This window comes from Papaver somniferum, chromosome 4, assembly GCF_003573695.1.
Source record: "Papaver somniferum cultivar HN1 chromosome 4, ASM357369v1, whole genome shotgun sequence".
Lineage (NCBI taxonomy): Eukaryota > Viridiplantae > Streptophyta > Magnoliopsida > Ranunculales > Papaveraceae > Papaver > Papaver somniferum.
The window spans coordinates 104166614-104194087 of NC_039361.1; the positions used below are offsets into that span (position 1 = coordinate 104166614).

Below are 27474 nucleotides of genomic sequence, written 5' to 3' on the forward strand. Positions count from 1 at the left end.
TTGCGATTGTTTTACTCCCTTTTAATCAACTTTTGAGCTTTATACATGTATTTTGAGATCATGATTAATATGAGGAGCTAAACCCCAACACTGGGATGACGGAGGAAACCCTATTTCACGCATGTGGTAATTTTAATAATTCTTTATGACTTTTTGCACTTATTTTAATTGATTCATGATTTTCACTAATTAGTTGTGATTTCGTTTGATGGTGTATGCTTAGACGTAAGAGCTTTTGATACACCATGCTTGTGATTTACATCTAAAGTTTTAAAAATATATTTTTGGCAAAGAATAAGAGTCCATATTTTTAATATTTGAGCTATAATCGATTGGAGTTATTAATTGAGTCACATGAATGGAATTTGGTGGAATCCTGAATATCAGTACCTCTCGATACTGTGAAAGCTTTCCTTGTACATATTATATTAAGTCTAAAATCGAATCTCAACAAGTCCGAGAAACAAACACTTTACTTACCACTACAAAACTACATCACTATACCATTGTAAAGCTTTACCATCTAAATTACATGTTGCCAACTTGATTTTCTGATTCACATGTGTTTCATAATACTCAAAATATTGTGCAGCCTTAAAGAGCCAACCTTCTACATCAGATCCATCAAACTTGGAAAAATATAGTCGCTCACCTCCTCTTTTTGATTGGTTTTGTCCCTCATTATTCCCAACTGCTTTGCTTTCCACAAGCTGGTCGATCCTCTCAATTAACAAAGCTTGATTTGATGTCATCTCAGCCATCTTCTCCGTTATCTCACCTAATTGCTTCTCCATAATTACTTGTTTTTGTTTTCGAGTTTTGGTCATAAACAGGATACGCCTGCTCTGATACCATATGATAAGAACTTAATAGTTCTTACCCACGGCCAGCAGAGTAGACTTTAAAAGAACACAGAAACTTAGAACAAACTTATAATTCTCATAGATAATCAAACTAATAACACTTGACCTTCTTATATAGGCCACTGAACTATAAAATTAAGGAAAGGTAACCTAGAAAGGAAACTACTTCTATAACTAGGAATCTAAAATAAAATTCTTAAAACAGAACAATTTCCAAAAATAAACTAATGCCTAAAACAAGAGAATTTAGGGATTTCTAACCCTAACCCTAACCCTAGTTTTAATTAAGAATTCTAAGTAATTGGGGATTTCTTATCATAATCCTACTAGAGAGACAGACATGATTCCAGGAAAGTGTTTATGGCTCCCAAAAATGACCATGAAGATGCGCCAATTACAACTTTAGTGATAACTGATAAGCAGCCTGCTGGCCAACTACTGATTTTTTTGATATGCTATACATGAACTTTACGGTTCACTGCAATGTATATTTTAAGTAGGATTCATTTTATAAACAACCTCCCCTACAAAAATTATTTACCAATAACTCACCATACATGAACCTTTTGAACAAATTTGTCACTAGTTTGTCTTATACTTTCGTTCTTTGGTTTTTAGTAAGGAAGTGATAGGAAGACTTTTTATTTTCTTTGTTTTTGGCCACACCCTTTAGGAGAGTACAAGGACTGAAGAACACGAAAACTAGGTTGGATTTCAAGATTCACATTTTGCTTGATAACTTTATGTGGTCATTGCAGGTTCATTACACATTTACAACAACTGGATCAGATGGTGCCTTCAATTTTGCGACAAGGATAGCAAACCGAGACTCGAGATCATTGTTTAACTGGTTTAGTGTTGATTTTTGATTGCAGCTTCAGGATGGAGGAGTAGATGAAATTATGCGTGACTTTGATGAGCCTGGAAGTCTTGCACCAACTTGTCCAGTAGCTCATCTGTTATAGATCCACAATCAACGAACGAAGATCAAGTATCCATTACACTCTATGTTATGCTAGGTTATATAAGATGGTTCATTAACTTTCTTGTTTGAAAATTCAGGGAGAAGTTTGGCCACATCATTCTGTAGGGAACCAGTTGCTGAGATTCTACAATGGTGAGTTTGAAGTCTCCATCCAATGGCTTGTGTTTTTTTTTCTTTCTCCTCTTTTCTTGTCTTGTTTACTGTTGATTTTTCCTATTCTTAAACTTTTTATTTAATTCTTGACCCCCTTGAGTAATGAGAGGTTCCCACCTGCTTTAAAATCTATAGTGGATGATGGATTTTTACAGGTTGGCAGACATATAACTAATTCACTGGAAAAATGCATCTAAAAAAACTTGCTGAGCCTGGACTTATCTTAACGGACTCTTTACTAGGATTAATTATGGCTACCATCCAAATTGAAATTGTTAAATTGTTTCGATGCACATGTGGGTTTTGAGAAATTTCAATAATCTAAATGTGTTTTGATGAAGTTATAAGAAGTTTTCAGCTTGTCTTTGTTTGTTATGAAAAATTAATTTTGCTGCAGGTACTCGATTGTTAAGTGTGGGCTCAGTTCATCATTTGGGAGGAAAGTTTGCTGGCAATGAAGGGGTATGAATAACTATCCTATGAGATTTTGTCGTCTTCGGTGTTCTAAGAAAAATTACAGGGTAATTTCAATTATTCTCTATTTTTGGCTATTACATAGTTTTGTTTTTGAATGAAACTTGTTTTTCGTTGGTATGTCATTGAAAAGAGGTGGGGATTGAGCTGAAAATGAGACTTTATTGTTGTTTGTTGTTTTACTTGTGTAGAGTATAACTTGATTGCTTAAGTTTGTGTGTAATGCTGATAAAACTTTGGAACTCATTTATTAATTGGTTGGAGGAGGCAGGAGATGTTGCTGACCATGGAGGTTACATTGAAGCCCATAATCCATCTCTCATCAAATGTACTGTACATATGATTGTGGAGAGCCTCAAATACAGGTTGCAAACAAGGTACTGAGTAATGCCTATCTTGATTGATTAGTTTCATAATAGTGATATTCAACTTAAAATTTGTAATGGGTGCCTAAGTTGTAGGATTACTAGAAATTTTCCCACTGAAATAACTACATTGAAGGCTCATTTTTATGAATGTATGAAATCAAGGAATATTTATATACTTCCAGAGATATTATAGTTCTAAATTTTCTGAAAATGTTGACTTGTGGGGTATTTTTAATCTTTGGTGCTTGTTGTTCCATGTTGGACTTGTAGTCTTTTGACCCTTCCATACATCTAGAATTTAGAATTTACTTTTTCTGTTACTTTCAAACTTAAGTGTCAACTGAATCCTTTTTCGTGTAACTATTTTTGCTTCAGGTGCCCCCTTATGAAGTGTTAGATCATTTTACTGCAGGTGTATCAAGTGTGTGGGTTTAATTCAAAACCAGGTAGTGTATCCTTTTGCTGGTTTGCAGTTTTCTTTAAGACACTTTGAACTTACTGAGGCTAGTTTCTCTTATCTTTAAGAACCTTGAACGTATTAGGATTTGGATTGCGTGAATTCAGAATTTGAATCCTTTTTTGTATGATTTTGAATCCCAGTGTAAACTGAATTCAGTTATAAATTGTATGATGAATAATACACTGACTGATTAATGGAAATGTTCAGGTTCATTGAACTTAATTTTTATTTGGTTTTCATTTGAGTTTTATTTGAATTCTCATTTGAGTTCCATCTGAGATTTAATCAGATTCAGTCAGGCCAAATAGATTCAGCCAGCCTATTTGAATATTATTTTTTTATATTAAAATCCATATCTTCGACTGATTGTGGTCAGTCATAACCCTTGGACCGTTAAAATCGGTCGTTGGTATAGGTTGTTCAGCGACCCGCATAGCCACGTCATGGATGAAAAAGGCGCTCAAACAGCGTCCCTTTCCCCAACCTCCAAAGCAAGTCATTTAACTCGTATCCATGACTTTCTTTGACAGTCGCGAAACTACCATTTTCCACTAGTGTTAATATATAAATGTATTAGTTCATGAACAAACAGATTTTAGAACATAACCTACTCAAGTATGCAAATGGGTACCCATACCTTAGTGGCCGTACTTAGTTTAGGTTCGCCAGTATGCGAACGGGTACGCATACCTTCCAAACTCAATTGAATTTTCGGACGTGAATTTACGCCAGTACGCATGCGAGTATGCATACTAAGTTCCCGGACTTTCATTAAACCAACCAGTACGCATACGGGTATGCATACTATGGTTCCCGGACTTGGAATAACTTGCAATAGTTATCATACAAGTAGGAAATTGTGTTATATCCAATCATGGTTAATTTTTCTAAACTCCCGTTTCAATCATTGACACATTCTTGGAAGACGACAATAGCTGTCTCAAACAAACTATTAGCTTTAAAGTAATTTTCAAGTGATCGGTAGATCAATACGAAATATTTCGAGTCTACATCAAATGACTGTCTCATACAAATTCTGTAAGATGTAACTATCGATTTTCACATGATCATCTTTTGACTTTCGTCAAAAATATAAGATGAACTTGGTTAAAGAGAAAGCTTACCAACACATATTTCAAGAAATATATAAGCGAGTTGAACTCAGCTCGAAATATCAAATGTGTATAATCGAAGTCTATATAGTTATACGACTTTTGTCTTAAGGAAGGAATAATCAACCAAATGAGAGGGATGATGCACAGTGCACCAATTCCAAGAAGAGAAGCTTTCAAATCTCAAATCTTGAGGATATTACAAAGGAAGACAGACTACTACATTGACTTGATTGATCATGCTACAAAAAGTATCCTGATCTTACCTGTGAACTTGATATCACTGCAAACAAGTATCAAGACACTAAATCCGAACATGAGATTGTGTAATACTTTCTATCCTCTGAAATGTAACTCTATGACATTATGTTCGTTTAAAGTTTGAATGTGATATATTGTACTCAGCATGATTAAGTTTTCGGTTTATGGAATATCATTTCGGTTTTGATCAAACCCTAATATTTCCAATCTCATATTTGTGTATCTTTTAATATGTTGTGACTCTTTGATATAAGAAGGTTTCGTATCTAACCACGTGGGATGCTTTTATCAAAATATCATAAGTAAATGTGGTTAAAATTATGCGTGAAGTCACGATTATACTATTATCGGTTTATGTTTCATGAATTGTGTTATGTAGTATACGTATGAGTTTTGGTTTTAGTATTTTGCATTTGTCGACCTTTCGATGGTAAAAGTTGTCTTGTTTCTTTTGTCTTATAGGTAATAAAAACTTACAGGGGAGAGTTTTATATTGAACTAGTTCTTAAACTTATATCTTTGTGGGGAGAGTGGTTGTGGAAACCGATGGAAGAAATATTTTGATAATATCTCCTGATATGAAAACTTGATCGATTTGGATCCTAGTTTTTCATATCTACGAGCGAGGTAACTATTTATTTATGTTTGTTAATCGTTTTTCTGTTAAGAAAAGATGATTTAAATTTCCTACTTTTGCTTTTGCTTAAGGAAACAGGAGGTTCAATTGTTTAATTAGTCCATATGATTCCTAATAAGAAAAACTGAGAAAATTTTGATCTTAGTTTAGGTCTATCGAAACGAGGTACGATTGTTCAAGTCCAATCGAATCCTTAATAAGAAAACTAGTATTCTAGTTTTATCTTGTCTAAATGAAGTACAATTGTTTATGAACAATTGGATCCTAATAAGCATCGGGGTTAATTCCTAATCTTTTCCGACTTATAAAATCAAACGGAAAATTGCTCCGGACAATTGTTTTCTTGATAAGGTGCTAAAGAAAATTACTTAGGTAGTTTCGATTTTAGTATTGCATATCTAAAATGGTATGTTAAACTTACGTGCATAACTCCAATAGGTTGTATAAGTTCTTATGTGCTTGTGAGATCATTTTTGTTTTCTCTTTTATTCTTTAATGTCATTGTCATTTTTGTGACAAAAAGGGGGGGGGGATATATAGAGCATATGACTGATTTACGATCACTGAGAAATGGTATATGTGCTGAAAAGTATATATCTAACAAGAGAGTATAGCACAGACAAAGAGAGAGAAACATATCATCTTGTGGTGTTGTATTTCATTAAGCACTTCTATTAAGGATCGAAACTTATTTTTCTTACCATTGATATGAATAAAAAGAAGCTTCACACAAGGCCAACAAGGTTGAAACTTGAAAGTCTCAAAGATCAAAAGATTTGTTTTACTGTGACTCTTGATGGAATATATATATAACCAACCGGGTCAAAATTTCCATATTTATATTCGAGGGAATTCCGTCAAATTTTAGGAACATGTATTAGTTATGGAATCGGATTCTACATTGTGAAAGGCGCCCTAGCCGCACGAGTAGGGCGCCTAGATAATAAAATGCCTTAGGCGCAAGTGTGAGCAGTTTTATCCATTACATTTATCTTTTTTCCAGCCCGCCTTACATTTTATTTTATCGCCAATTGATGTAGGTAATGGGGAGGGTATGGTTATTTTTTCTATGAAGGGTCAGTGACTGAGATGTGCATACCCACCCATGGCCATTCCTAGAATTGTTTGTTCATAAATTATCAATAAATATACAAAACTAGTCATAAAAACCCAAGGTGACCAAACCTGTGGTACAAAAACCCCACTCAAATGTTGGGATCCATTAAAACTCCGTCGTAAACAAAATTGATACAAAAACCCCAAATTTTTAAAAATTTATACAAAAACCCCAAATTTAAATGTTAGTTTCATCAAATTTTATTTTGGTTTCATCATAAAATTTGATGAAACCAACATTTAAATTTGGGGTTTTTGTGTTAAAAATAAATATATTAACATTTCGCGAAGATGTTCTCAGAACATTTCTTTTAGGAAGCTTCTCTACGTGCCAAAATTGTTCTTATGGTCAGTGTTCGACTTCCAAAACCGTATTTGCGCTATTAGGGATTTATACATCAAGAATCGTAACTTTAAATTCGTGTGGGTGCGTATAGTGATTTTCTGGTGAAAGAATGCAGTACCGCGTTTTGTTTGTTGCAGGGCCTAGGTGATTTCAAACAGTCTACAGTAAGGGAATGCAGTTGAGAAAATATGGGATTGGTAAGGATTCGGATACGAATCCAACCAATGCTATTATCTCCAGATTACCGGAGGAGAAACTGAAGATATAATGGTTCATATGCTAAGCTAAAAAGAAAAAAATCCACAAAACAAGAGTAAATTATTATTAGGTTCTTAATTATTATGACGATGTCTTATTGACCGCTTGAATTATACCCACAATCGCACCACCAAATCCGCAAATAAAAAGAAGTGCAAAAATTATAAGCGTTGTTACAATTTTATCACAAGTGAGCTTCTCAACATAATCAGAGTCGTGGACGTCATCCAAGTTAATATCTCCTATGAAGCCATCCACGGAAGAACCATTCTTTATAAACGCCTTTAGAAGCTTTGCGTATACATTAATCATAGAATCATGATACTCCCTGCACATCTTCGTCTTATATTTGGGGTTACCACGTCTGATTTTGAAACGGTTACACAGAGTTAAAATTGTTTCCGCACGGTCGCGAAAATGTTGTGCAACAAATTCTTCGAAATGCTTTGGTGGGTTCTTCAGAGTAGCCAACATTGTCAGGCAGTTTGCCTTAAATAGCCTCTCATTGCTGTCAAAAGATTCATCCGTCCTGAAACCAATCTTAAAGCCTTTTTGTAGACGGGAATCGTTTATGTTCATACCGTGGTTCTTTTTTTGCGGGTTCTCGGTTTGAAATACTAGTTGAATAGATAGCAAAATATCAAGTATTGTCGATGTATATGGATTCCATTTAGCAACCAGCAATTTTTCACTGTGATAATATGACCAACGTGTATCTATTCTATGCGTATCAATGCCAGCACCATGTAGATAACTCACCGCGCATGTATAGTAACAGTGAACTTCAGGCGGAACGTTCGGATAACTGGGCGGCAATATTATATCAAAGAAGAATAAACCGTCACGGTAAAGCGTACCTTCTCCACCAATTATCACAGCTCTCACAACATCGTTGTCGTAGACCCTAACGTAAGTTGATTCAGGTAATCCCGTTTTGAGTTTCTCCCACTCTTGCAGTATCCTGTCGTGCCTCTCAGTATTATTATGGTTTATTTGTTGGTTACTTGGAGAGGAGGATGTAGCAGAATTATAAGTAATTCCTTTCTCGTCTTGAGCGGCAGAAGACACGAAGTCAAATTGCTTGAACTGACTTTTATTGATTGTTTTATCAACTTTTTCAGCTTCTCTGCAGGTTCCTGCTTTTTGGTTTTCTTCGCTACCAACGATTATTATTTCGACCATCTCTTTGTCAGGGTTGTAATCTACCATTCTGCCTTCCTTAGTGGTTCTCTGATGCCTTGTTTCTGCTTGACAAGAGACAAATAAAAGGGTCATTGATATATATTTATACGATTCACATTGATATTTATTAGAAACACCGAATCCTAGGAGGTTTGGTATTTTGTGTCCTAAGAGGAATTATAACCATAAATTCAGAAAGTCACTGGTGAAATTTTTGCATGCATGATGGGAAATCATAGATCAAATTTAAACCAAATTCAAAGTAGTTAGCGACTTTGCGCGAGGGGCTTAGCAGGTAGGACAAAAAATCAATCTAGAAAAGAGATATCGCTCAGAAAAGACGTCAATCCATAACAACAGTTGTGTATTCTTACCTTAAAATTGAAAGAAGCTTCACACGAGGGTTGAAAGATAGAAGAAGAAGATCAAAAGACTTGTTCCGCGGTGAGGGACTACTGATGGAACAAAATTTCTTTTCTGAGGTCTTATATAACAAATTATATATAAGTTTTTCTGTGGAATATTTCGTGCTTTCTTATATGGCACCGGATCTGGGTTGCACGGAGCAGGGCCGGCCCTGGCATTTTGCTGCCCCAAAGCTTACCTAAAAAATATTGCCCCCCCCCCCCCAGCAAACTACAGTCAGGAGCAGCATAAGGTGGTGTACAAACTATGTTAGCCTCATTTTCTGTCATATTTAAGCCTATAAATACATATATTAAGTTCCCAAATGTTTCCACAAGCTTGTCAAATATCTCAACAGAACATATATTCAAAAAAACAATAATAATAACAGTTCATTCGATTCGAATAATAACACAGATTACCATCTATTCGAAAATGACCCTTCTTGCATTCCTGGATGCGAAATCAGAAAGTACAATTTTAAAATCAACTTGCATAGCCATGTCATTTTCAATTGCTAACATAGATAATCCTACTAGTCTTTCCTGCGACATAGTTGATCGAAGATACGAGAAAATCAACTTTAGCTTGGAAAAACTTCTTTCCGCGGAGGCGACTGTGACTGGAATCGTAAGCAATATCCTATAAGCAATCCATGCATTAGGGTAACAACCACCCATTCTTAGTAAAAATTGTAAGACATCGATTGGCTTACTACACGAACTAGGTAGTACAATTCGCATGACGATTAGTTCCATACATAATTCCCTGCCATCAATATCACTAGATCTACCATGCTTCAAATAAGCTTCAAGTGCAACACATGCACTCATCAGTTCATCCTCACTCATATATTTCAACTTGTTCAAGTCATACAAAAACCCAAATATTTCTTCGTACATTTGAAATTGTTCAAATCTGGTTCGGAATGAAGACATAGCACTATCTACTATATATAAGAAGTAATTTTTTCTAAAAAACTCCTCACCTGATGTTGGTTCGGTAGTACGGGTGTTACGAACTTCACGAAATGTAGGTTCAGTTCCCATCGCTCTTGCAATCTCCTTAGCTTCATCCATTGCCTTTTGAAACCCATTTACTCTAAAGTCTTTAAAAAAACTCAATAAGACCTTTCATTTGTTGTATAGCAACACCAATGTCCATATCTTTAGATTGCAATGACTTACTCACAGTATTAACAGCAAACAGAAGTCTATACCAGATAGTCAAGCTAAGATAAAATTCAAAATTATGCAAGTCAAAACTTACTAAGCTGTCGGCAGTGCTGACTTCTTGAGAGATAGGGGATGAATCTCGCAATCTCTCTAAAGCATTTCGAATTTTTTGAGCTTGGTATCTTATTGCTTTGACACTTGCGACACGGATTTCCCACCGTGTATCTGACAACGGTTTAAGTGTCCATCCCTTCTTTCCAATCTCCTCTTTAAATACATCCCACCGGTTGGTTGAAGCTGAAAAAAGTGTATAAATACGTTGTATGGATCCAAAAAAAGAACTTGCTTTAGGACAAGACTTGGCCATATCTGAAAGTATGAGATTAAGACTATGACAAGCACATGGTGTGTAGAAAGCTCTTGGATTGATCTCGAGTAATCTTGCCTGCACACCTTTATGTTTTCCTTTCATGTTTGCTCCATTGTCATACCCTTGTCCTCTTATATCATCAATGTTTAACCCAAGATTGATTAATGCATCTTCAAGTTCAAAAAATAAACCTTCTCCTGTTTTATCTTCCACTCGCAAAAACCCAAGATAATACTCTTCGATTCTTGTTGTTGAAACATCTACGCATCGGATGATAATATACATTTGTTCCCTGCGAGAAACATCAGGAGTACAATCAAGAATAACTGAAAATTATTTGGCTTCGTGGATTTTCTTGACAATAAGCTTTCTCGTTGCATCGGCAAGCATTGAAATCAGTTCGTTTTGAATCTTGTGGCTGAGATAATGAGTACGCATTTCATTCTTTTCAATGCTCTCCAGATGATACTTTAACACGGGATCATATTTTCCAAGTGTCTCTATGAAGCTTAAGAAGTTACCATTGTTTTTTGTATAAACTTTCTCATTATCGCCACGAAATGCTAAACCATTCTTCGCTAGAAACAACACTCCATCCTTCATCCTCTCCAATACTTCTTTATAATGTTTTCTCTCTTTGTTGATTTGTTCTTGTATTCTTTTGTCGATAGTTTTTTCCTTTCTCAATCTTAATTCCAACTCAAGCCAATCATACATACAACGATGATGCACTCCACAGTTTTCATGACTTGCGAGTCTTCCACTTAGGTTATTCCAATCATTAAACCCAGTACTGCACAACTGATAATTACTTTCCCTTTTCATGAACAGTTTACAACAAAAACAGAATACCTTGTCCAAAGTTTTCGAATACACTAACCATCTTCTATCTTGTTTCTCAAAATTGCTCAATTTCCGAAAGTAATGATAGCTAGAGAAACAATCGTTCTTGTCATCTCTAGGGAATATGATATTATCAACTCTTACCGGACCCTTCTCTACCAAAAAATCAACAAGTTTTTTATCAATTGTTTCCCAATTACCTGGATCAAGCATGTCTCTATCTGTTAACTTATCACCACAATTTCCAACTTCATTATTTTCTGCTGTTGTGTTTGCATCATCCTCATTTCTATCTCTATTATCACCATCAGCACCTTTAATCCCCTCATTAACACCATTATTAGCAACACCAACATTCACATTATCCTCCTCAATCCCATTATCAGCAGCCCCATCACTTACATTCCCCTCATTCATGCCATTATCAGCAATACCATCGTTCTCATTCCCCTCATTCATACCCTTATCAGCTGTAGCATCATCTTCGTTGGTGGCGTTCCCAACTATTGGTTGATTCCTAATCAAAAACTTATCAAAAGAACCTGCAAGAGATTTAGTAGATGCCAATCTCTTTTTTTGGTTCTTCCTATTTTGACATCCAGATGATTGTTTTCTTTTCAGAGGCATACCTGCCATTGATTCAACAAAGAAAATTGCTCAGCAAACAAGAACAACAAACAAAAAAATTTCACTAAAAATTGGGGGTTCAATTAAAAAAAATTTGCCCTAAAATATACAATTAAGTAATGTTAACTGAGAATCAAAAGATAGCATTTAAAATCAATCATAGAACATACATGATAATCTATTCTTATGATTGAATTGGGGGTTTAAAACTTTTTGCCCTAAAAATGCACTTAAGTTATACTAACTGAAAACCAAAGATTAGATGCAAAATCAATTATAATATATAAATGTCAATCTATCTTATGCTTCATGATTGAATTTGGGTTTTGATTCTACTTACCGTGGAGATGGTGGTGTCGCAACAATGGAAGATCCGAAGACGAAGAGCCAGAGGAGCAGGGAAGGGAAAAGGAAGAAGACGAGATTTTGATAGAAAAATCGAGAGAAAAAAATCTCTGTAATATATGATATTTATTATATATTGAGCAAAAGGCCTTTAAAGTAAGTTCTTATTCATAATATGCCCCCTACTTATCTTCCTATACATCCTTTTTACTTTCTGTACTCATGTTTTAAACCTTCATTTTCATTTTTTTTATCACAATCCCCCTAGATAAAATCCTATTTTTGCTACCCCTTTAGCTGCTGCCCCAAAGTCAACCTTCGTTGACTTTGCCTCAGGGCCGGCCCTGGCACGGACGCTACGTCTAATGAGTCGTGTCCGCGTCGGACACAGGACGCGCGTTAGACGCTGACACGACGCGTGTCCGACGTATTAATCATGCGCGCGTCTTGTTTGGACGCACCGATAATTAGGGTTTAAAGCTTTTTTTTTTTCATTTTCATTTAAACTTCTTCCTTTATTTTTACTATTGTTAACTAAATGAAGAACGACAAACATTTAGATCAATCATTTAAGTCTTTATTAGGGTTTTGCAATTGGAAATGACATCACATATATTCTTGGTTGGACATATGTTGTTCTATGAATGCATTTTGATGGTGCCATGTGTTTACTAGTGATTGATTGCTTGACCTTCGACGTGTATAAACAAACAATCTCTCTTTTTCTTTTAAAATTTATACATAGTAGCATTATTTTCTAATTTTTAGGATCAAAACACTTGACTATGTTGTATAAATACATAATTATATATAAATAAAATATGTATATACATGTTCACGTCCTAGTTTTTTGAGAATGTTGTAGTGTCCGCATCCGCGTCGTGCAACCCAACACCGAATGCTGGAAATCGTAAAAATCAAAAGTTCGATAGGCAATATTATTTCAGAACAGCCTTGATAGACACACCGAAGCGTTACGTACCGCAGGGAATCGCACAGTCTCTACCTTGCGCTCTAAACATTTGGACCTGGGAAGGGCAGATGTGGGCCCGTCCCTCCTAAGACGGTGCAACTTCGGTGCACAATTTTTGGTCAATTAATCATTCTCGATTTCAGAATGGTTTCTGGGCTCTTCGGTGCATTCCCTCCCCGGATATTTCACGGTATGAAATTCGGTGAGGGTAGAATAACATACTCTAAATAAAAGAAAAATGACCTCTGACCAAAAAAGAAAAAAAAAAGCCCTTTAAAAAATCTCTTATGTGATGTGATCATTCCAATTTATATAAAAAAAAGGTCAATCATTAAATTGCGGGGTTTTTGAGTTTACCCCTAAACAAATTAGTGATCTGATTTTACCTCCCAGGTTACAAATAGTATAAACTTTCCCCTAAAGCCAAGTTTTGGACTTAAATACCCTTAACATTCTGGTTAAACCCATTAGATCTTCAATTATCCAGTAACATTACATCTGAATTTTTTTCTCTTTTGCATTTCTGTACTAACAACTAAGTCTAAGTGTGCTATACTTAAAATAAAATTAGCCTTATCCCGATCTTAACATTTGCCTGGGTTCATATGCCTATCTGAACTGTGAATAAACCATGATACTCCCAAAAACATCACCAAGGCATAGTACATTTAAAGATCTAATAGTACTCGTCTCCTAAGGATTATTGTCGAGAAGAGGGAGAAAAGAGGCCATAGCCTCCATACCATGTATGTGTACATCTTTATTGTCCTTTCTTACTATCCATCCATACATTATTTCTCATCTATCGTCTCATTATTAACCTGCACTTTTTGTATCTTTATCTTTAAGGGAAGCTTCTGCTCAAAAGCTATCAAATAATTTCATATACCACGAATGAACGGACTTTCGGATCTTCAATGAATATAATTTCTAATATCTAGGTCCGTGGGGGTCACCATGCCAAACTAGGTTTAAACAATGTCCCAAATTACATTAGCAAGTGCAGCGGTCAACATACCCGGTAGGGGTGTTTCAGTCCAGAATTAAAGTTTAGGGGGGAAGTCGATACTAGTAGCAAGCTAGGGGGTAAAGATAGGCCACTAATTTATTGTGGAAATTGAATTATTGTCCCTACTATCTATGGATCTTCACAACTATCCTTACCAAAAATATTTATATCCCTGCCTTCTAAAACGGATATCCTGTTATTCGATTTGAATTAAATAGATATTTGATTTGAAGAAGAAAACAGATCTCTTCAATCAATTGGTGGTCGATCTTAAATTTGAATTCAATCAATTAGATGGTGGTGGCGGCGGCGGTGTATGTGAATCAGGAGGTATGTATTTTGTATATGTGGGTTTGAATGAGGAGGTAGTTTTCTTTGTTTGCTATCCAATTTGTATATGTGGGTTTAAACTATGAATTTTCAATTGCATGTTTTGGGTATAACAAACTATATAAGTGATTATATAGTTTTTCAGTTGATCACAAGCTAGGTATAGTGAGCAAGGATTTCGGTACTACCGAACAAACTAAAATGTTGTTTTGGTGGTGGGTGTAAATTTTTTTGTAATGGAGGTGACAGTGGTGGATTTGTTATAGTAGTGAGGATGGTGGTGGTGGTGATAGCAACGTTGTAGTTTATATGATTGAATAGATCGACTAGAGACGTATTTTTTTTCTGTGTTGTTGTTTATATATTTTTATGGGATCAATTGTTGTTGTTGACCCAAATTTTATGGGATCAACTACGGTTGTTGATCCATTTATGGGATCAACTCCTGTTGTTGACCCAATTTTTTATGGGATCAACTACTACTGTTGATCACATTTATTGGATCAACTCCTGTTGTTGACCCAATTTTTTATGGGATCAACTACTGTTGTTGATCCTCTCAACTCCTATTGTTGACAATATTTCCTTTGGATAAGTATAATCATGCTTGTAATTTAAATCATGCTTGTAGTTTAAATCATGTAATTTTCTTTCAATGTTGAACTTGTGGTGCAATTGTAGCATGACTTGCTCCATGTCAGATGATGCGTGTTCGACTCACGCCAAGTTCATTCCATTTACATGGATCAACTTTCATTGTTGATCCAATTTATTGGATCAACTACCATTGTTGATCCCCTAAATTGGATCAACTTCTACTGTTGATTCTTTTTTTTTGGATCAACTACCGTTGTTGATCCCCTAAATTGGATCAACTTTTACTGTTGGTTCTATTTTTATTTGGATCAACTACTGTTGTTGATACAAAAATATCTGAACCAGTGGTGGGGTGGCGGCGACGACGGTGGTGGTGGCGGCGCACTAGTGTTGGTGGCGGCGGCGGACTAGTGTTGGTGGAGGACTGTTGGTGGTGTAATGGTGGTGGTGAAGGAGTGGTGGTGGAATATTAGTGTAGTGGCGGTTGATAGGTGGTGGTTGTTGAACGGTGGTGATGGAATGGTAGTTGAATGTTGGTGGTGGTGCTAGTGATGGTGGTAGAGGAAGAAATTTGTTCCATTTTGAAATAAAGAAAAATATTATATGGATGAGGATATTAAGGTAATCTAATTTTAAATGGATAAGGTTATTCAAAAGTAAGGACATATTTATTGTTGTATAAGGATATATTTATTGGGTGTCAAAAATAAGGACATAAATAATGTACCCTAATTTATTTAGGGGGAAAACTCAAAAACCCCTTAAATTGCAGCACTTGACCCCTCTCCGAAGCATGACACCATTCTTTTCCAAGTCTAAAGCATGACACCATTCTTTGGCAAGGCATCAGCAAAGGAATTGGTCTCTCTAAATCCATGCCTGAACCTGATGAACTGCAACTGAGCAAGAACTCTGCACCATCAAGATTTAATAATCCAAGGAAATGAATTATTATGAAAAGCATTGATAACAGATTGAATGCATTAAGATCCTGACATGACTATTACTCTATTAGCCACTGTCCATTCAAAAGCCTTGATGACTGCTACCACTCCAGCAATGAAGTTAGAACCAATGCCTAGACCTCCGCTTTCACCAAAAATGAACTCACGAGCAGAATTGCTAACTAGAAAACCATAGCTCCATCACAGCAAGATCTGGAAGAAGAAAAAACATTCCACAATTCTTGTAGCCTTGACTCTTCTGAAGTCTATGTAGAAAAAAATTCAAAATTTCCATTTCAGCAGGACTGTTCCAGCAGCATCAATTCATTCTCAAGCTTCCAACATGCAAGTGAAGGCACATCATTTTCTTGTTTCTAGTAAACCAAATTTCCACCATAGTAAAGCAAGCAGCTACAAGCTTGTCAAATGATTGGACTTTTGTGTTTACTAAAAGTAAGAATATCTACAACTACAACGGATGATAGTGTTCAGCTTTTAGTTCGGCTATTTCTTTGACTTGCTCATGGCAGTCTGACTGTTCTCTGACTAGCATTGATAAGGCTTTGTCAATCCTGCATATAAATCAAAAAGGGTTCAAATCATGGAAAACATTCTGCCCAAAATTTTCAGATCAACGCCAACTGTTTACTACTCCATATGTAAAATTATCCTAAATAATTTGTTATCATAATGAACTTCAACTATTTAGTATGGAGTACTTCTAAGCCACAAGACCAATGCTTAAATATCCCACAGACCAATTGTCTCCAAACAGAAAATGTTAACCTTAGCAAACGTGCACATGCTATAGATATGATGGCAAAAAGTGAATACTAGGTCTTACTTGTTAAGATGGGAGATGGCAAGAAGTGAATGCAAGCTTGAGAACGGGGCGCATCATTAACCTCTTGCAGCGGAGATGGAACATCTTCTTTTTGCCTATTGGCTAGAGATGTCTGCGGCAATAAACGGGTGTACTTTTAGGAGATGCTTTCATTAAGTTGAAGTAAATCTTTCCTTGTAAGCCCATTATAACTGGATGAAGCGCTCTCTTAGAAAACTGAATGTGGGCTATGTTTCTCAGTTGTCATAAAAAATGTCATCTACCATTCCAAAATTTTGAAAATGTGAATGATGGGTTCTATCTTGTTCTCTTTTGGGGCATTGTAATTGACATATAGTGGGCGTTAAGGATTCTGGGTGAAGTGTGTTTCAACTATTATTCCATTAGATGTTTCACTGCAGGCATTATTCCACGGAGGCATACAATGCACTTGTCACCTGTAGAAGTAGATGGTAATTTGGGGAGTCCTGACCTATTTACAGTCATCACAAGCTTACAAGTATCACTTTGTATAAGCTCACTGTATGCTAGCTGAAAGGCCTGAAGGTGGACTTCCTGAATCCAAACACGCTCTAACTCTTGCTCCCATGAAGTTTGCACTTGGAAGTTAAACGGGGAGATTGATCTCTGAAAGGCTCTGTAAGCAGCAAAACAGACCAATAGTCAAGAACATATGAAGTGGCGTTGAAATGCAAAACAATCACAAGTGGCTGAGCATTGATACACTACAGCATGGACTGACTTTTATATAAGAGACAAATGAATACAAATACGATGGTGGTTTTGACGTGTGCTGCATACAATATTGCTGATAAAGGTAGAGCAATGTTGTAGAACGGCCTAATGACGTCTCTTTATCCTAGAGAGTACTACTAATTGATCAATAAGGTACCTGAAAACTTCGAAAATAATCCAATCTACACAACGATAAATTGGGCATATATCTCCTATAAGACAAAAGCCAAGTTCTTCGAAGTTATTACAAAGTTGATGAGGAATGCCAATACTCAGTGTGTGACTAATAGGCGGCCCAATAGTTCTTTTCCAACTGAAAGGATGGAAAGCATCCATATTCAGTCCACGAGATTTCTGCCAACCGCGAGAACAGAAAGCATCAGTGTTCCATTAGGCACCCACGGAATTATCCCACGTGTTTGCAACTCCTCTTGAAATATACTAAATCTTGAATGATACTGGCTCCATTGTTCAGGAGTCCTTTCCAGTCCCGTCTAACGGATTACAACCTATGTCCACAGAACAATCACTACAAGCACCAGGATCAGCATAGGGTGATGGGTTCACTCTGCTTCCATCTCTAAAATCCCAAGAATCGTATCATTCGGGGTTGAAGCAGGGTTAGGATACTCTCCATTGATCTCTGTAGGTTTCATTGAAGAAGCAGGGTTATTGTCTTTTAAACATTCGCTTGATAGAGCAAGGCGAGGAAGCTTTGCATTGATATCTGTGTTTTTCTTGATGAGTCGTCATTGTCACTATGGTTACTTCTGCAGTCACTATCCAAGAGAGCCTCTTTAGACTGAGAATGAGTATCTTTCCTACATTGCTTAATTTTGCGAGCATTATTTTCACAGGCTTCTTAGAGAAAGGGTCTCTCCCTAGTCCGTACAATGCTTAATTTCGCAATCATCAGCCTTGCGAGCTTCTTTAGACTGTGAATGGGTCTATTTTCAATGCTTAAGTTTGCGATCAGCATCCCTATTAGCTTCTTTGAACTGAGAATGGGTCTTTCTCTTACATTGTTTACGTTTGCAATCATCATCCTAGCAAGCTTGTTTCTCTAATCGTATCTTCATAGATGCAGTACAAGTGGTTGAGGCAGATCCTCTGGAGTGAAATAAAGAGACCAACTTGCTCAACAACATCCTATTTTTCAGGTAATGTGACTGACAATTGAACCTTTACCTATGGCTTTGAACAATCCCGAAACTAACAACTCTGTGCCTACAACAGGCAAGATAGGAACAACCCAATATGAATATCACCTTATTGCGTATTCCGGGAATACTATTCCCAACAGCAACATGTAGTAGATTGAGCTATCAAAATTTATATAAAGGAATGAATCACGGAAGCAATAATGTGAAGAGAAGAAAACTTACCATTTCCCAGAAAATACAACAGATTCTCAGCAGAAAGTTTCTTTAGCTCTTCCATAAGTATCTATCTCTTTCTTTAACAATGCGTCAATGCAGTCACATATTTTGCAAGAATCACAGGATCAGCCTTTGTCCTGCAAAACACAACCAACTAAAAACAGTGAAATAAAAACTGTAGAAACATTGGGGTTTTAGAAAGGAAAAAAAAGGGTAATGAATTAAAAGTACTACTTAAAGGGAGCAAGATTGATCAAGAGATAGTTAGTCAAAAAGGTTTCTTGAAGCTTCATTATCGTGCAAATGTTGTGGAAAATAAAACCCTAGACATAAGTAAAGTGAGTTGCAGTGAACTCGATTCAGGGTTTTAAGTTTTTCAGTGTTGGTCAATATGAAGAGAAGACTATGTAACCACAGCACTCTCTAAAAATGCAGCATAAAACTTAAAAGAGAAAGATGTTGAGTCGTTCACTCTCTGCAGTCACTACCAATACATGCTAATCACATATGAACAGCGGAATATGAATGAGAGTATTCCAGGGATTACAAAATTCAATGAGTGAGAACATTCAACACTCAACGGATAAATTTTCGGCATAAAGTTGTCCATAAGTTTAGTCAGACAGAAAGAAGATAAGAATATTGTAAGATACTGGAAACTGGGAGCAAGCGTAGGTTGCATAGGTTTAAGAAGATTGTATTGGTGAAAATATTCACTAACTGTATCACAGAAAAATAATAAATGATGGTGTCGCTAATTACATCGTGTCGATATTTGCAAGGCAAGTCTATATCTGTGTCCAATACGTATTGACAATGGTACAGACACAATACCCCCACCAACACATATAGAAAGCTAGAAAAAAAAGTTTATTTCAAGTATTTAAGCTTTGACAAAAAAAAAAAAAAATTGAAGGAGTACAAGTAGAAAGTGCTAAGCATCTTCTCATGTGGTAAGCATGTGGAGTACAGAGGGCTTTGAAGACAAGTAAAAAGTCTATATTCTCCTTATAGAGAGTGTTGCCAAGAGAATTTGGAACTCTAGGCCATATATGCAAAAGAAAACCTGCTGAGGAGCTCGATGGAGCTTCCCAGCAGGTTAACTCATTAAAGTTCAAGCCATCTCAAAAAGAGACAAATGTGCAGTTCGTCAGTTGTTTAAACTAAATCTAATTCCTCCGATAACAAAAAAATATGGCTGGTACTTGCAAACAAACCCTAGAAATCTAAAACGAAGCAAATGGATAGAACCAGTTGAAAATACCATTTCCACTCATTGAATGAGGTCGGTCCCCTGACCTTGAAATGAAGATGCCCTGGTGATATGAGAAGACAGGACGCGCCATAAACAAAATAAACTCATTGCACTAGAAAAGGTGGTGGGGGAGAGACTCCTGGAAGCGAAAGCAGAAAGGGAAAGATAAACCTGCTAACGAGCTCGATGGAGCTACTGCCCCAAGTTGGGTGAGTTCCTGCGACGATAAAAGGTAAGCAGTGTTGGTACCTGAAAGTCGAATTGTTATTTGCATTTGAAAACTTAAGGAACAAAGAGAATTTGAAAGAGAAAAAACGAACTACTGGTACATGAGAGTGATAGCAATGAGATTTTCGACACCCTACTAATTTTTATTCGAAGTAGACAACCAATGAAAGGCTTTAATCTAAGCAAGTTTAGGTTACCACCAGTGAAAATATAAAATCAGAGCTCAGCGGAATTTAGTAAGAGTGCCCCTAGTTGTTAAACAAACGTTCGATCGAATACATTTGTACCCACACTCAACAAAATTCAATCAAAGTATAATCTATCCGATTGAAACTGAAATCGCAACATCACGTGAAACCAGCATAAAAGCCAAGCAGCTTCTATTGCTAGATTTCAGTTCCCCTAATTTCACCTCAGCATTTTTAAGATTTATAGCAGTGACCTCTGTTGTCTATCCAGCTTCCTCAAATTGGTGCCTCCTGACCTAGGGTGAGGGATTGGGGAGATTGGATTTATGGTTTACCTTAAGCTGAGACAGAAAAGAAGATTGTTGCATGTATCAATTACGAAGTATCATTTTTTACACAAGAATGCATTTCCCATTAAGCTATTCAACTATTGAAGGTGTTCTAAGAAAACCAACTCCAAAACAATTCATATGGTACATCAAGTATAGAATCAATATCTTCTTTAGTTACGATTCTAATTAAACTGGAAACTCAAATCATTATAGTAATCACAGAAATAGAAGAAGAAAAATTAACACTTATGAGACAAAAGTTCAAATGAAGGAATAAACAAAACCAATAAAAATCCCAACTTTAATCTAAAATCAGTGAAATTAAGAAAAACCCAGATTGATATTCACTTGAACTAATCATTAGAGTTTGGAAGTATATACCATAGAAACATCTTCTTCAATTTCAGTTGATGGGTTTCACAAGAAACTGCTTTACAACAATAGACAATGAATTACACTTTTTTCCCCCAGATTGGGGAGATGAATGGGGTAGTTGATGTAGTTGAACACTGATTTTCTCAACCCTAAACTCTTTATCCACTCCCAGTTATGAACACTTGAGGGGAGGGAATAGAGAGAAATTTTATCTACAGATTCGGCGCGTGCTAAAAGAATTAAAAAAATGTGATTTTTACAGGTTTTAGGATGTAGAATCTGACTCAACAGGTGGAGTATCTCCGACTCCAGGTAACTCAACACCACCAGTGACGGCTACGGCAGCTCTGGGTCCAATATGCTGAAAAACTTGCCAGCCCTCAATTCTCAGCGGAAACCACATAATGCGTCTTACAATTTCGAACATGGATAATAGAAATGGCAGCCAAGGACTCTTCAAATCGCCATGCCCAACTAACGCGCTGGAAGACATCCAGCACAATGACGCCGTAATACCCCTGCAGTCACACATAAGATTTGGTTCGAAACTTCAAAAGGTATATCAAAAAGAAAAGAAAAAAAATTGCAAATCTGAATAATACTATTAATTTATAATATTACGCACCCATCTTCGCTCTCCAGTGAGAATCTGACTAGTCACATTAGGTGCTCCCAAGTGCCAATCCCATATCCTAGATAGATGTTCATCATAAGTTGTTAAATCACATAAGATAACTAAGCTCATATTTATAACATATGCATTAAAAATTGTATTGCTTTCAAATACTCACCTAAGGTTCCAATCGATGAAAATATCTGAACAGATCGAGATTAGACTAACAGCCATGAGCGTTGCAATCCATCCAGGGAGATAGTAATCAGACCAGTCATGTGGTGCCACCACATAATACTTCCGAGACAAGAAAATGAGACCAACTTGGAGACCTTGTTTCACCACTGAACCAAAACCAAACAACAAACACCGTTAAAAAAATCAGAAAATGGGCTATATAGCCAAAATTGGGTGTTTCCTGGGCCATATGGACAGTTAGGATTCGGCCTGGGTCAAATGTCCAAAGGAATCTTTAAATATTGAGTTTACATTACTGCCCTTCATATCACAGAAAACTCATTTCTTCTCTCGTCTTCTTCATCACCCTGAACATAAAACAGATCTGAAACCAGCTCTCGTTCTCCATCGTCGCCATCAACACCGCGGAAAATCAAACTCCCTCTTCAAAAAAACTTCACCACCACAACCAGCTCCACCAATTTGCTATTCTTACTATCCATTACAGACAAAACCCAATTTCAGTTTCTTCAAAATTCTCATACCACCAATCAAATCTATCTCTATTTCTCAACCCACTTTCAGTTTCTTGAAAATTCTCATACCAGCAATCAAATCTATTTCTATTTCTCAATCCACAAAAAAGAACAACCAAAATTTCCCATAAAAAACTCATCTTTCGAGCTTCTTCTTCATCACCATCTACTGGGGATTCTGAAAATGAGTCTAATAATTTGTCTTGGTCTAGAATTTCTCGCTCAATTCGTCGTGGGTCTGAACGATTCTTCTCAAGTTTTGGTAAATCAGTGAAAAAAGAAACTGGGTTTGATTTAAATGAAGCTAGTAGCAAAGTGATTTTGTTTGTTAGTGATGTGAAAAACAAGGGTGGAGCTGCGGCTCATCGTTTTAGGTTTGAATTGCTACCTGGGTTTGTTGATCGGAACAAGCTTGACCACTGGAAGGTATAACACTTTTCTTCAATTCATATCATTTTGTACACTTTGCTGTCATTTTGGATGCAAAAATGAACATTTTTTTTCTTGGAATTATTGTGCTTAGGATGTTAAGAATTGGGAACCAAAGAGAATTGAGGCATTGGTGTTGTATGTTTGTGTTGTAATCATTTCATTTCAAAGGGTGTATATGGCTTTTAAAGCTCCTCGGATAGCTCAAATCAAGCAGGAGTTAACTGAGGCTTATATGGAGGCAGTAATCCCTGAGCCATCTCCAACTAATATCAAGAGGTCAATGTAGCATTTCTCTTCAGTTCATGTCAATTGGGTCTTGAATATGATTCCATCCAGTTTTAAACTGAGATGAACTTAGTTTCATCCTGTTTTAATGTGTAAATTGATTGATTTTTTTTCTTCTGGAAATGTGGATATACTCATTTTTCTTTTCCTTTTAGGTAAGAGTTCTTGTTCAATAACATGATAAAGCTGGTTTTATTTCTATGTAAACTAGAACGAAACTGGTTTCATTGTTTATAAATGTGAAATGTATATGTCAATTTTTTTGCTAATGTATCGATCTGTAAACAAACTAATTTGAATTTTGTGAATTTGTTTACATAGTAATATAAAATATGATGCAATTGAGTTTCTGTTGAATATTTCTCATCTTAGTACACGTTCCGATGCATTTTCCGGTTCCAACATCTGCTTCCACTGGATGATTCTGGTTTCATCATGTGTTGCCTTTGGATGAAACACGATTTCATCTTGTGTTTCCCACTATTGACATGTCGTAAGAGCAGATTTGGTTTGATTGTTCTTGTTTTCATCTTGTGTTGCCTTTGGATGAAACATAAGCTAAGAGCAGTAACTTAATTTTCGTCTCATTGTTCTTGTTTTCCGTATAGATTATCGCTACTTCGAGTTTGATGGCAACCTGTTTACATGAAGAGGTAAAGAGACTGCAAAATCTTGTGTATATCTAACCACAGAGATAGATATAAAGAACCAAAGGATGGAATTTGGTTTCATCCTACTGTAAATTGAGTTGAATTTGGTTTCACCCATTTTAAACTAGGATGAAACTGGGTTTCATCCTATACTAAATTGAGTTGAATTTGGTTTCACCCATTTTAAACTAGGATGAAACCAGTTACATCATGTTTTAAATTTGGTTTCATCGATATTTAGGCTGGTATGAAACCAGTTTCATCATGTTTTAAAAAATTTTGATTTTGTTTTCACCCATGTTTAAACTAGGATGAAACTAGTTACATCCTGTTTTAAATTTAGTCAAATTTGGTTTCATCGATATTTAGGCTGGGATGAAACCAGTTTCATCATGTTTTATTGACTGACTTTCTATACTCTTATCTGCCTTAATACTTTATGGTTCGTTACAAGTCCTACTTTCTTAACGACAGTTTATGCGGATTATCTTACTACCACTAGGAAAAGTGTTCATTGTCCTGACAGTACTGCCGCTACAAATGAGATTCACAATTTCAGTCTTTGTTGCATTCACTTACTGTAAAATAACGCTTACCGCTTGCATATATATTTGTTAGTATATAATTTTGGTTTAGAGTTTAGACATAAATATGTTACTGCTCTTAGCTTATGTTTGTCAGTGGTGGTTGCAGAGCTATTGCTGGTGTTACTACCAGAGAAGCTACAACAATCGGGCAATGAGTTCTGGTTTGTGTGATTTGACACTTGAAGAGAAAAGATCAAGCCTCTTAAAATATTGTATCTACCTAATGTCATTGTTGTTGTTGAGGCAAAGGTTCGTCAAACCATAGCTATAAAATTTAAAATCCAAAGTTTCGATTAAGCTTTTGAGTTTAGAGGTATTTGACTCATTAAAAATTTGTTGTTATTGAAATTGATAAGGTTAAAATCGATGATAGGGGTTTCTGTCTTCAGTTAGGCTTATATTCCCCAACTAAATCCCACCCAAAGGAATCCAATAGATAATCTTCAGGGTTTTTTTATGTAAAGTTAATTTCCAGGTGTTTTTTATTTTCTCTTTTTCTTTAATATGCTCACCATTTTTCTTACAGACTATGCCTCTCGGAAATCTCTTATAGGGTCACTGATATATTCTTCACTTTTGCATATTTCTGTTGCAGGGAAATGAAGATGATCTTTGAAATATCTGCACTTAAGCTGGGGATGTTCGCATTCCGTGTCCAACGTGATTCATATGTCCACTCCCAATTGATATATGTTAGTATTTATATATCTAATCTGTACTGATCCCAGAGGCATTTGTGATTAGAGATGAAAATACTAGCCCTATTTGAGTTAGAAAGACATAAACGAACAGGTGGTGTGCGGTATTGTTCGCCGGTGATGCTCTTTTTTTCTTCCTTGAAGAGATTGATGTGGCTGAGTCATGCTCTTGAATCTCATATTATGGTAGGTAGTTCCCATGTATGTGTGTTTTATCCTGACTAAGCATATATCAAATAAAAGAGGTGTACTCTGTTTTTTTGCTCTGTTTTTTGCTCTGTTTTTTTTTTTTTTCAATTTTTGTTCTTCCAGAGGAAGGAGTAGAAGAAGCATAAGAAGTTGGAACTCTGTTTTTTTTGTAGTACTCTGTTGTGGTAGTAGTACTCTGATTTTTGTACCACTCTGTTTTTTTTTTGTAGTACTCTGTTTTTGGTAATAGTAGTACTCTGTTTTTTTTTCCAACCGTTACTGACCCAACGCTGTAAACATTTGTAGAAGATAGGGACATATTTGTCTCTTCAGGTTAATAAATAAAAAAGATTCTGGGTGAAATATCCATTTTGACTAGATGAACAGTATTTTTCTGTTTTTTGGCTATATGAACAGTATCTAAACCTAAGAATATATTTCACCCAGGATTTGTTGCAATTGGTCTTTTTGACCAATTCTGTGTTGAAAAATATAGAAAATGACATTTGCAACCAAACGTACAAGTTCACAAGTTTGAAGTTTTACCACTCAGCCACCAACGAGGTCGATCGTCAGAAGGAGCATAGTAAAACGAACACAAGCACTGAATAAGGCGGAGGACAAAAGGAGAAATAGAAACTGCTGCTGCTAACCAAGAGTGGGGACCACATCTAGATTTAGGAGAATCTAAATCGGTGGAAGCCCATCCCCATACAGAGACTATAGTGCATATGGCCGTAGATAAATCTGCCAAGTCCTGTTAGAAGAAGAAAATAAATGAAGAAAATGTAATAAATTAGAAATAGTTAGTAAATGTGCTTCAAATTCCCATTCTTAATACTAACATTCAATAACTCCAGATTTCAACTATGGACCTATGGTACATATTGTAGCAACTTTTTCCAAAGAGAAATAACGGTAAACATGGCTAAATGAATAAATATGAAACGCATAAATAGCTGCAAATCAATATACACGCATGCATGAATAATTTACGAAAGAGCAGACAAATGAAAGAAAAGCAATATATGCTTAGAAATAAAGTAAAGCTAGCTCACCGGAAAAAGTGATGCCACTTTAGATAAACCAGCGGGAAACAATATCCAGTACAATGTCAACACACTCCCCACGAATAAGAACATATGATGTTGAGAAGTAAACCAATATATTATGAAGAAGATAGAAGAGATCAACAATGTGCGTTGATACTGTATGAAGAAAATGATATGGATCAACAATGTGTGTTGATCCAGTATAGTACTTGTTGATCCACGGTACGGTTTTTAGAAGTTTATTTGGGTTAAAAGTAATACTTGTTTTAAGAATTTGTTTACGTGAGAATTGTCTCTAAGTTTCTTGTTAGAGTTTGTTTTTGTTTAGGAAAGTGTTTTTACTTGAGAGTCAAGTTTGTGAGTCATATAAATAGGTTGTTGAGCCATGAGACACACATCAATTAAGAGAAGTTTGTTTTATGTTTAGTTTGTGTGTATTTTCCTTAAATCTTTGATATCAGATTTTCTACGTATGATAACCAGCTTAACAAAAAAAAGAAAAAAAAAATGAAGATAGTGCTCATGAGACTTTAAATCGGTTACATATCTACTTAAACAGAATTTAGAGGATCCAAACTTACCATAACGATCTCAAAACCAGGAGTCCTTGGTTCCTCTAAAAAAAGGATGTCACGATGCTCGTAAGGGACAAGATATTCATCAAAAACACATACACTCGCGCCCCAAGCTATGATCAGTATAACCTGTAAATTAACTCGGCAGTTATATGAGATGCGATATATCAGCATTTTCTAGAAAACAAATCCAAATAAAACTTATTGTATCACAGAGAGCGGGAAGGTGAAGTAGACCATCGAACTAACTAAGAGGTTAGTTCGATCTTTTTCGTTCGTTAGATATCCACAGGCGGACATCTACAAAATAATATCAGAATTTTAGAATCAAATCAACGGTCATAATAAGTTAATTAATTATTAGTACACTATGACTATCCATATGACAATCAACATTGGCTTCTTGTATTTAAACATTTTTTTTCAAACCTGCAAAACAATTCATCAGTTGGAAATTATCTTAAAAAGCTAAATAGTCCAAACAATCATATTAACTAATTAAGAAAACAGA

General features: G+C 35.9%; 3 protein-coding genes and 2 long non-coding RNA genes across 7 annotated transcripts; 1 reads left to right on the forward strand and 4 right to left on the reverse strand.

Annotated features, from left to right (window-relative positions):
- Nucleotides 1-1589: 1589 nt before the first annotated feature.
- Nucleotides 1590-3437, forward strand: LOC113274128. 2 transcript variants are annotated; one of them, XR_003322811.1, is made up of 5 exons: nucleotides 1590-1854; nucleotides 1926-1980; nucleotides 2399-2522; nucleotides 2747-2852; nucleotides 3219-3437. It is a non-coding gene; the product is annotated as an uncharacterized LOC113274128 (long non-coding RNA). The 2 variants fall into 2 exon arrangements; XR_003322810.1 differs by having other exon boundaries at nucleotides 1590-1980.
- A 3677-nt stretch (nucleotides 3438-7114) lies between these two features.
- LOC113272913 (putative ubiquitin-conjugating enzyme E2 38) lies at nucleotides 7115-8242 on the reverse strand. The gene has a single exon (XM_026522700.1). It carries the CDS (start codon nucleotides 8240-8242, stop codon nucleotides 7115-7117), a length of 1128 nt encoding a protein of 375 aa, XP_026378485.1.
- Nucleotides 8243-10498: 2256 nt separating this feature from the next.
- On the reverse strand, nucleotides 10499-11644 carry LOC113272914 (zinc finger MYM-type protein 5-like). Its single transcript, XM_026522701.1, has one exon. The coding sequence runs from the start codon at nucleotides 11642-11644 to the stop codon at nucleotides 10499-10501; it is 1146 nt and encodes a 381-aa protein (XP_026378486.1).
- Nucleotides 11645-15789: 4145 nt separating this feature from the next.
- On the reverse strand, nucleotides 15790-21890 carry LOC113276225. Of its 2 annotated transcripts, XR_003324196.1 has the most exons (7): nucleotides 21795-21890; nucleotides 21176-21687; nucleotides 20056-20295; nucleotides 18798-18928; nucleotides 17570-18639; nucleotides 16678-17314; nucleotides 15790-16405 (listed from the first exon to the last, which is right to left on the reverse strand). It is a non-coding gene; the product is annotated as an uncharacterized LOC113276225 (long non-coding RNA). The 2 variants fall into 2 exon arrangements; XR_003324195.1 differs by lacking the exon at nucleotides 17570-18639 and having other exon boundaries at nucleotides 21795-21883.
- Nucleotides 21891-25830: 3940 nt separating this feature from the next.
- Nucleotides 25831-27250, reverse strand: LOC113274130. Its single transcript, XM_026523612.1, has 2 exons — nucleotides 26970-27250; nucleotides 25831-26093 (listed from the first exon to the last, which is right to left on the reverse strand). The coding sequence occupies exons 1-2, from the start codon at nucleotides 27135-27137 to the stop codon at nucleotides 25863-25865; spliced, it is 399 nt and encodes a 132-aa protein (XP_026379397.1). The 5' UTR covers nucleotides 27138-27250; the 3' UTR covers nucleotides 25831-25862.
- Nucleotides 27251-27474: the final 224 nt, after the last annotated feature.

Bases quoted from the DNA above. Each gene is read 5' to 3' on its own strand.
- LOC113272913 (XM_026522700.1), bottom strand. From the start codon at position 8,242: ATGGTAGATTACAACCCTGACAAAGAGATGGTCGAAATAATAATCGTT.
- LOC113272914 (XM_026522701.1), bottom strand. From the start codon at position 11,644: ATGGCAGGTATGCCTCTGAAAAGAAAACAATCATCTGGATGTCAAAAT.
- LOC113274130 (XM_026523612.1), bottom strand. From the start codon at position 27,137: ATGCTGATATATCGCATCTCATATAACTGCCGAGTTAATTTACAGGTT. The intron at 26,094-26,969 runs GTAAGTTTGGAT...TTCTTCTAACAG, and splicing joins CTGGTTTTGAGATCGTTATG to GACTTGGCAGATTTATCTAC.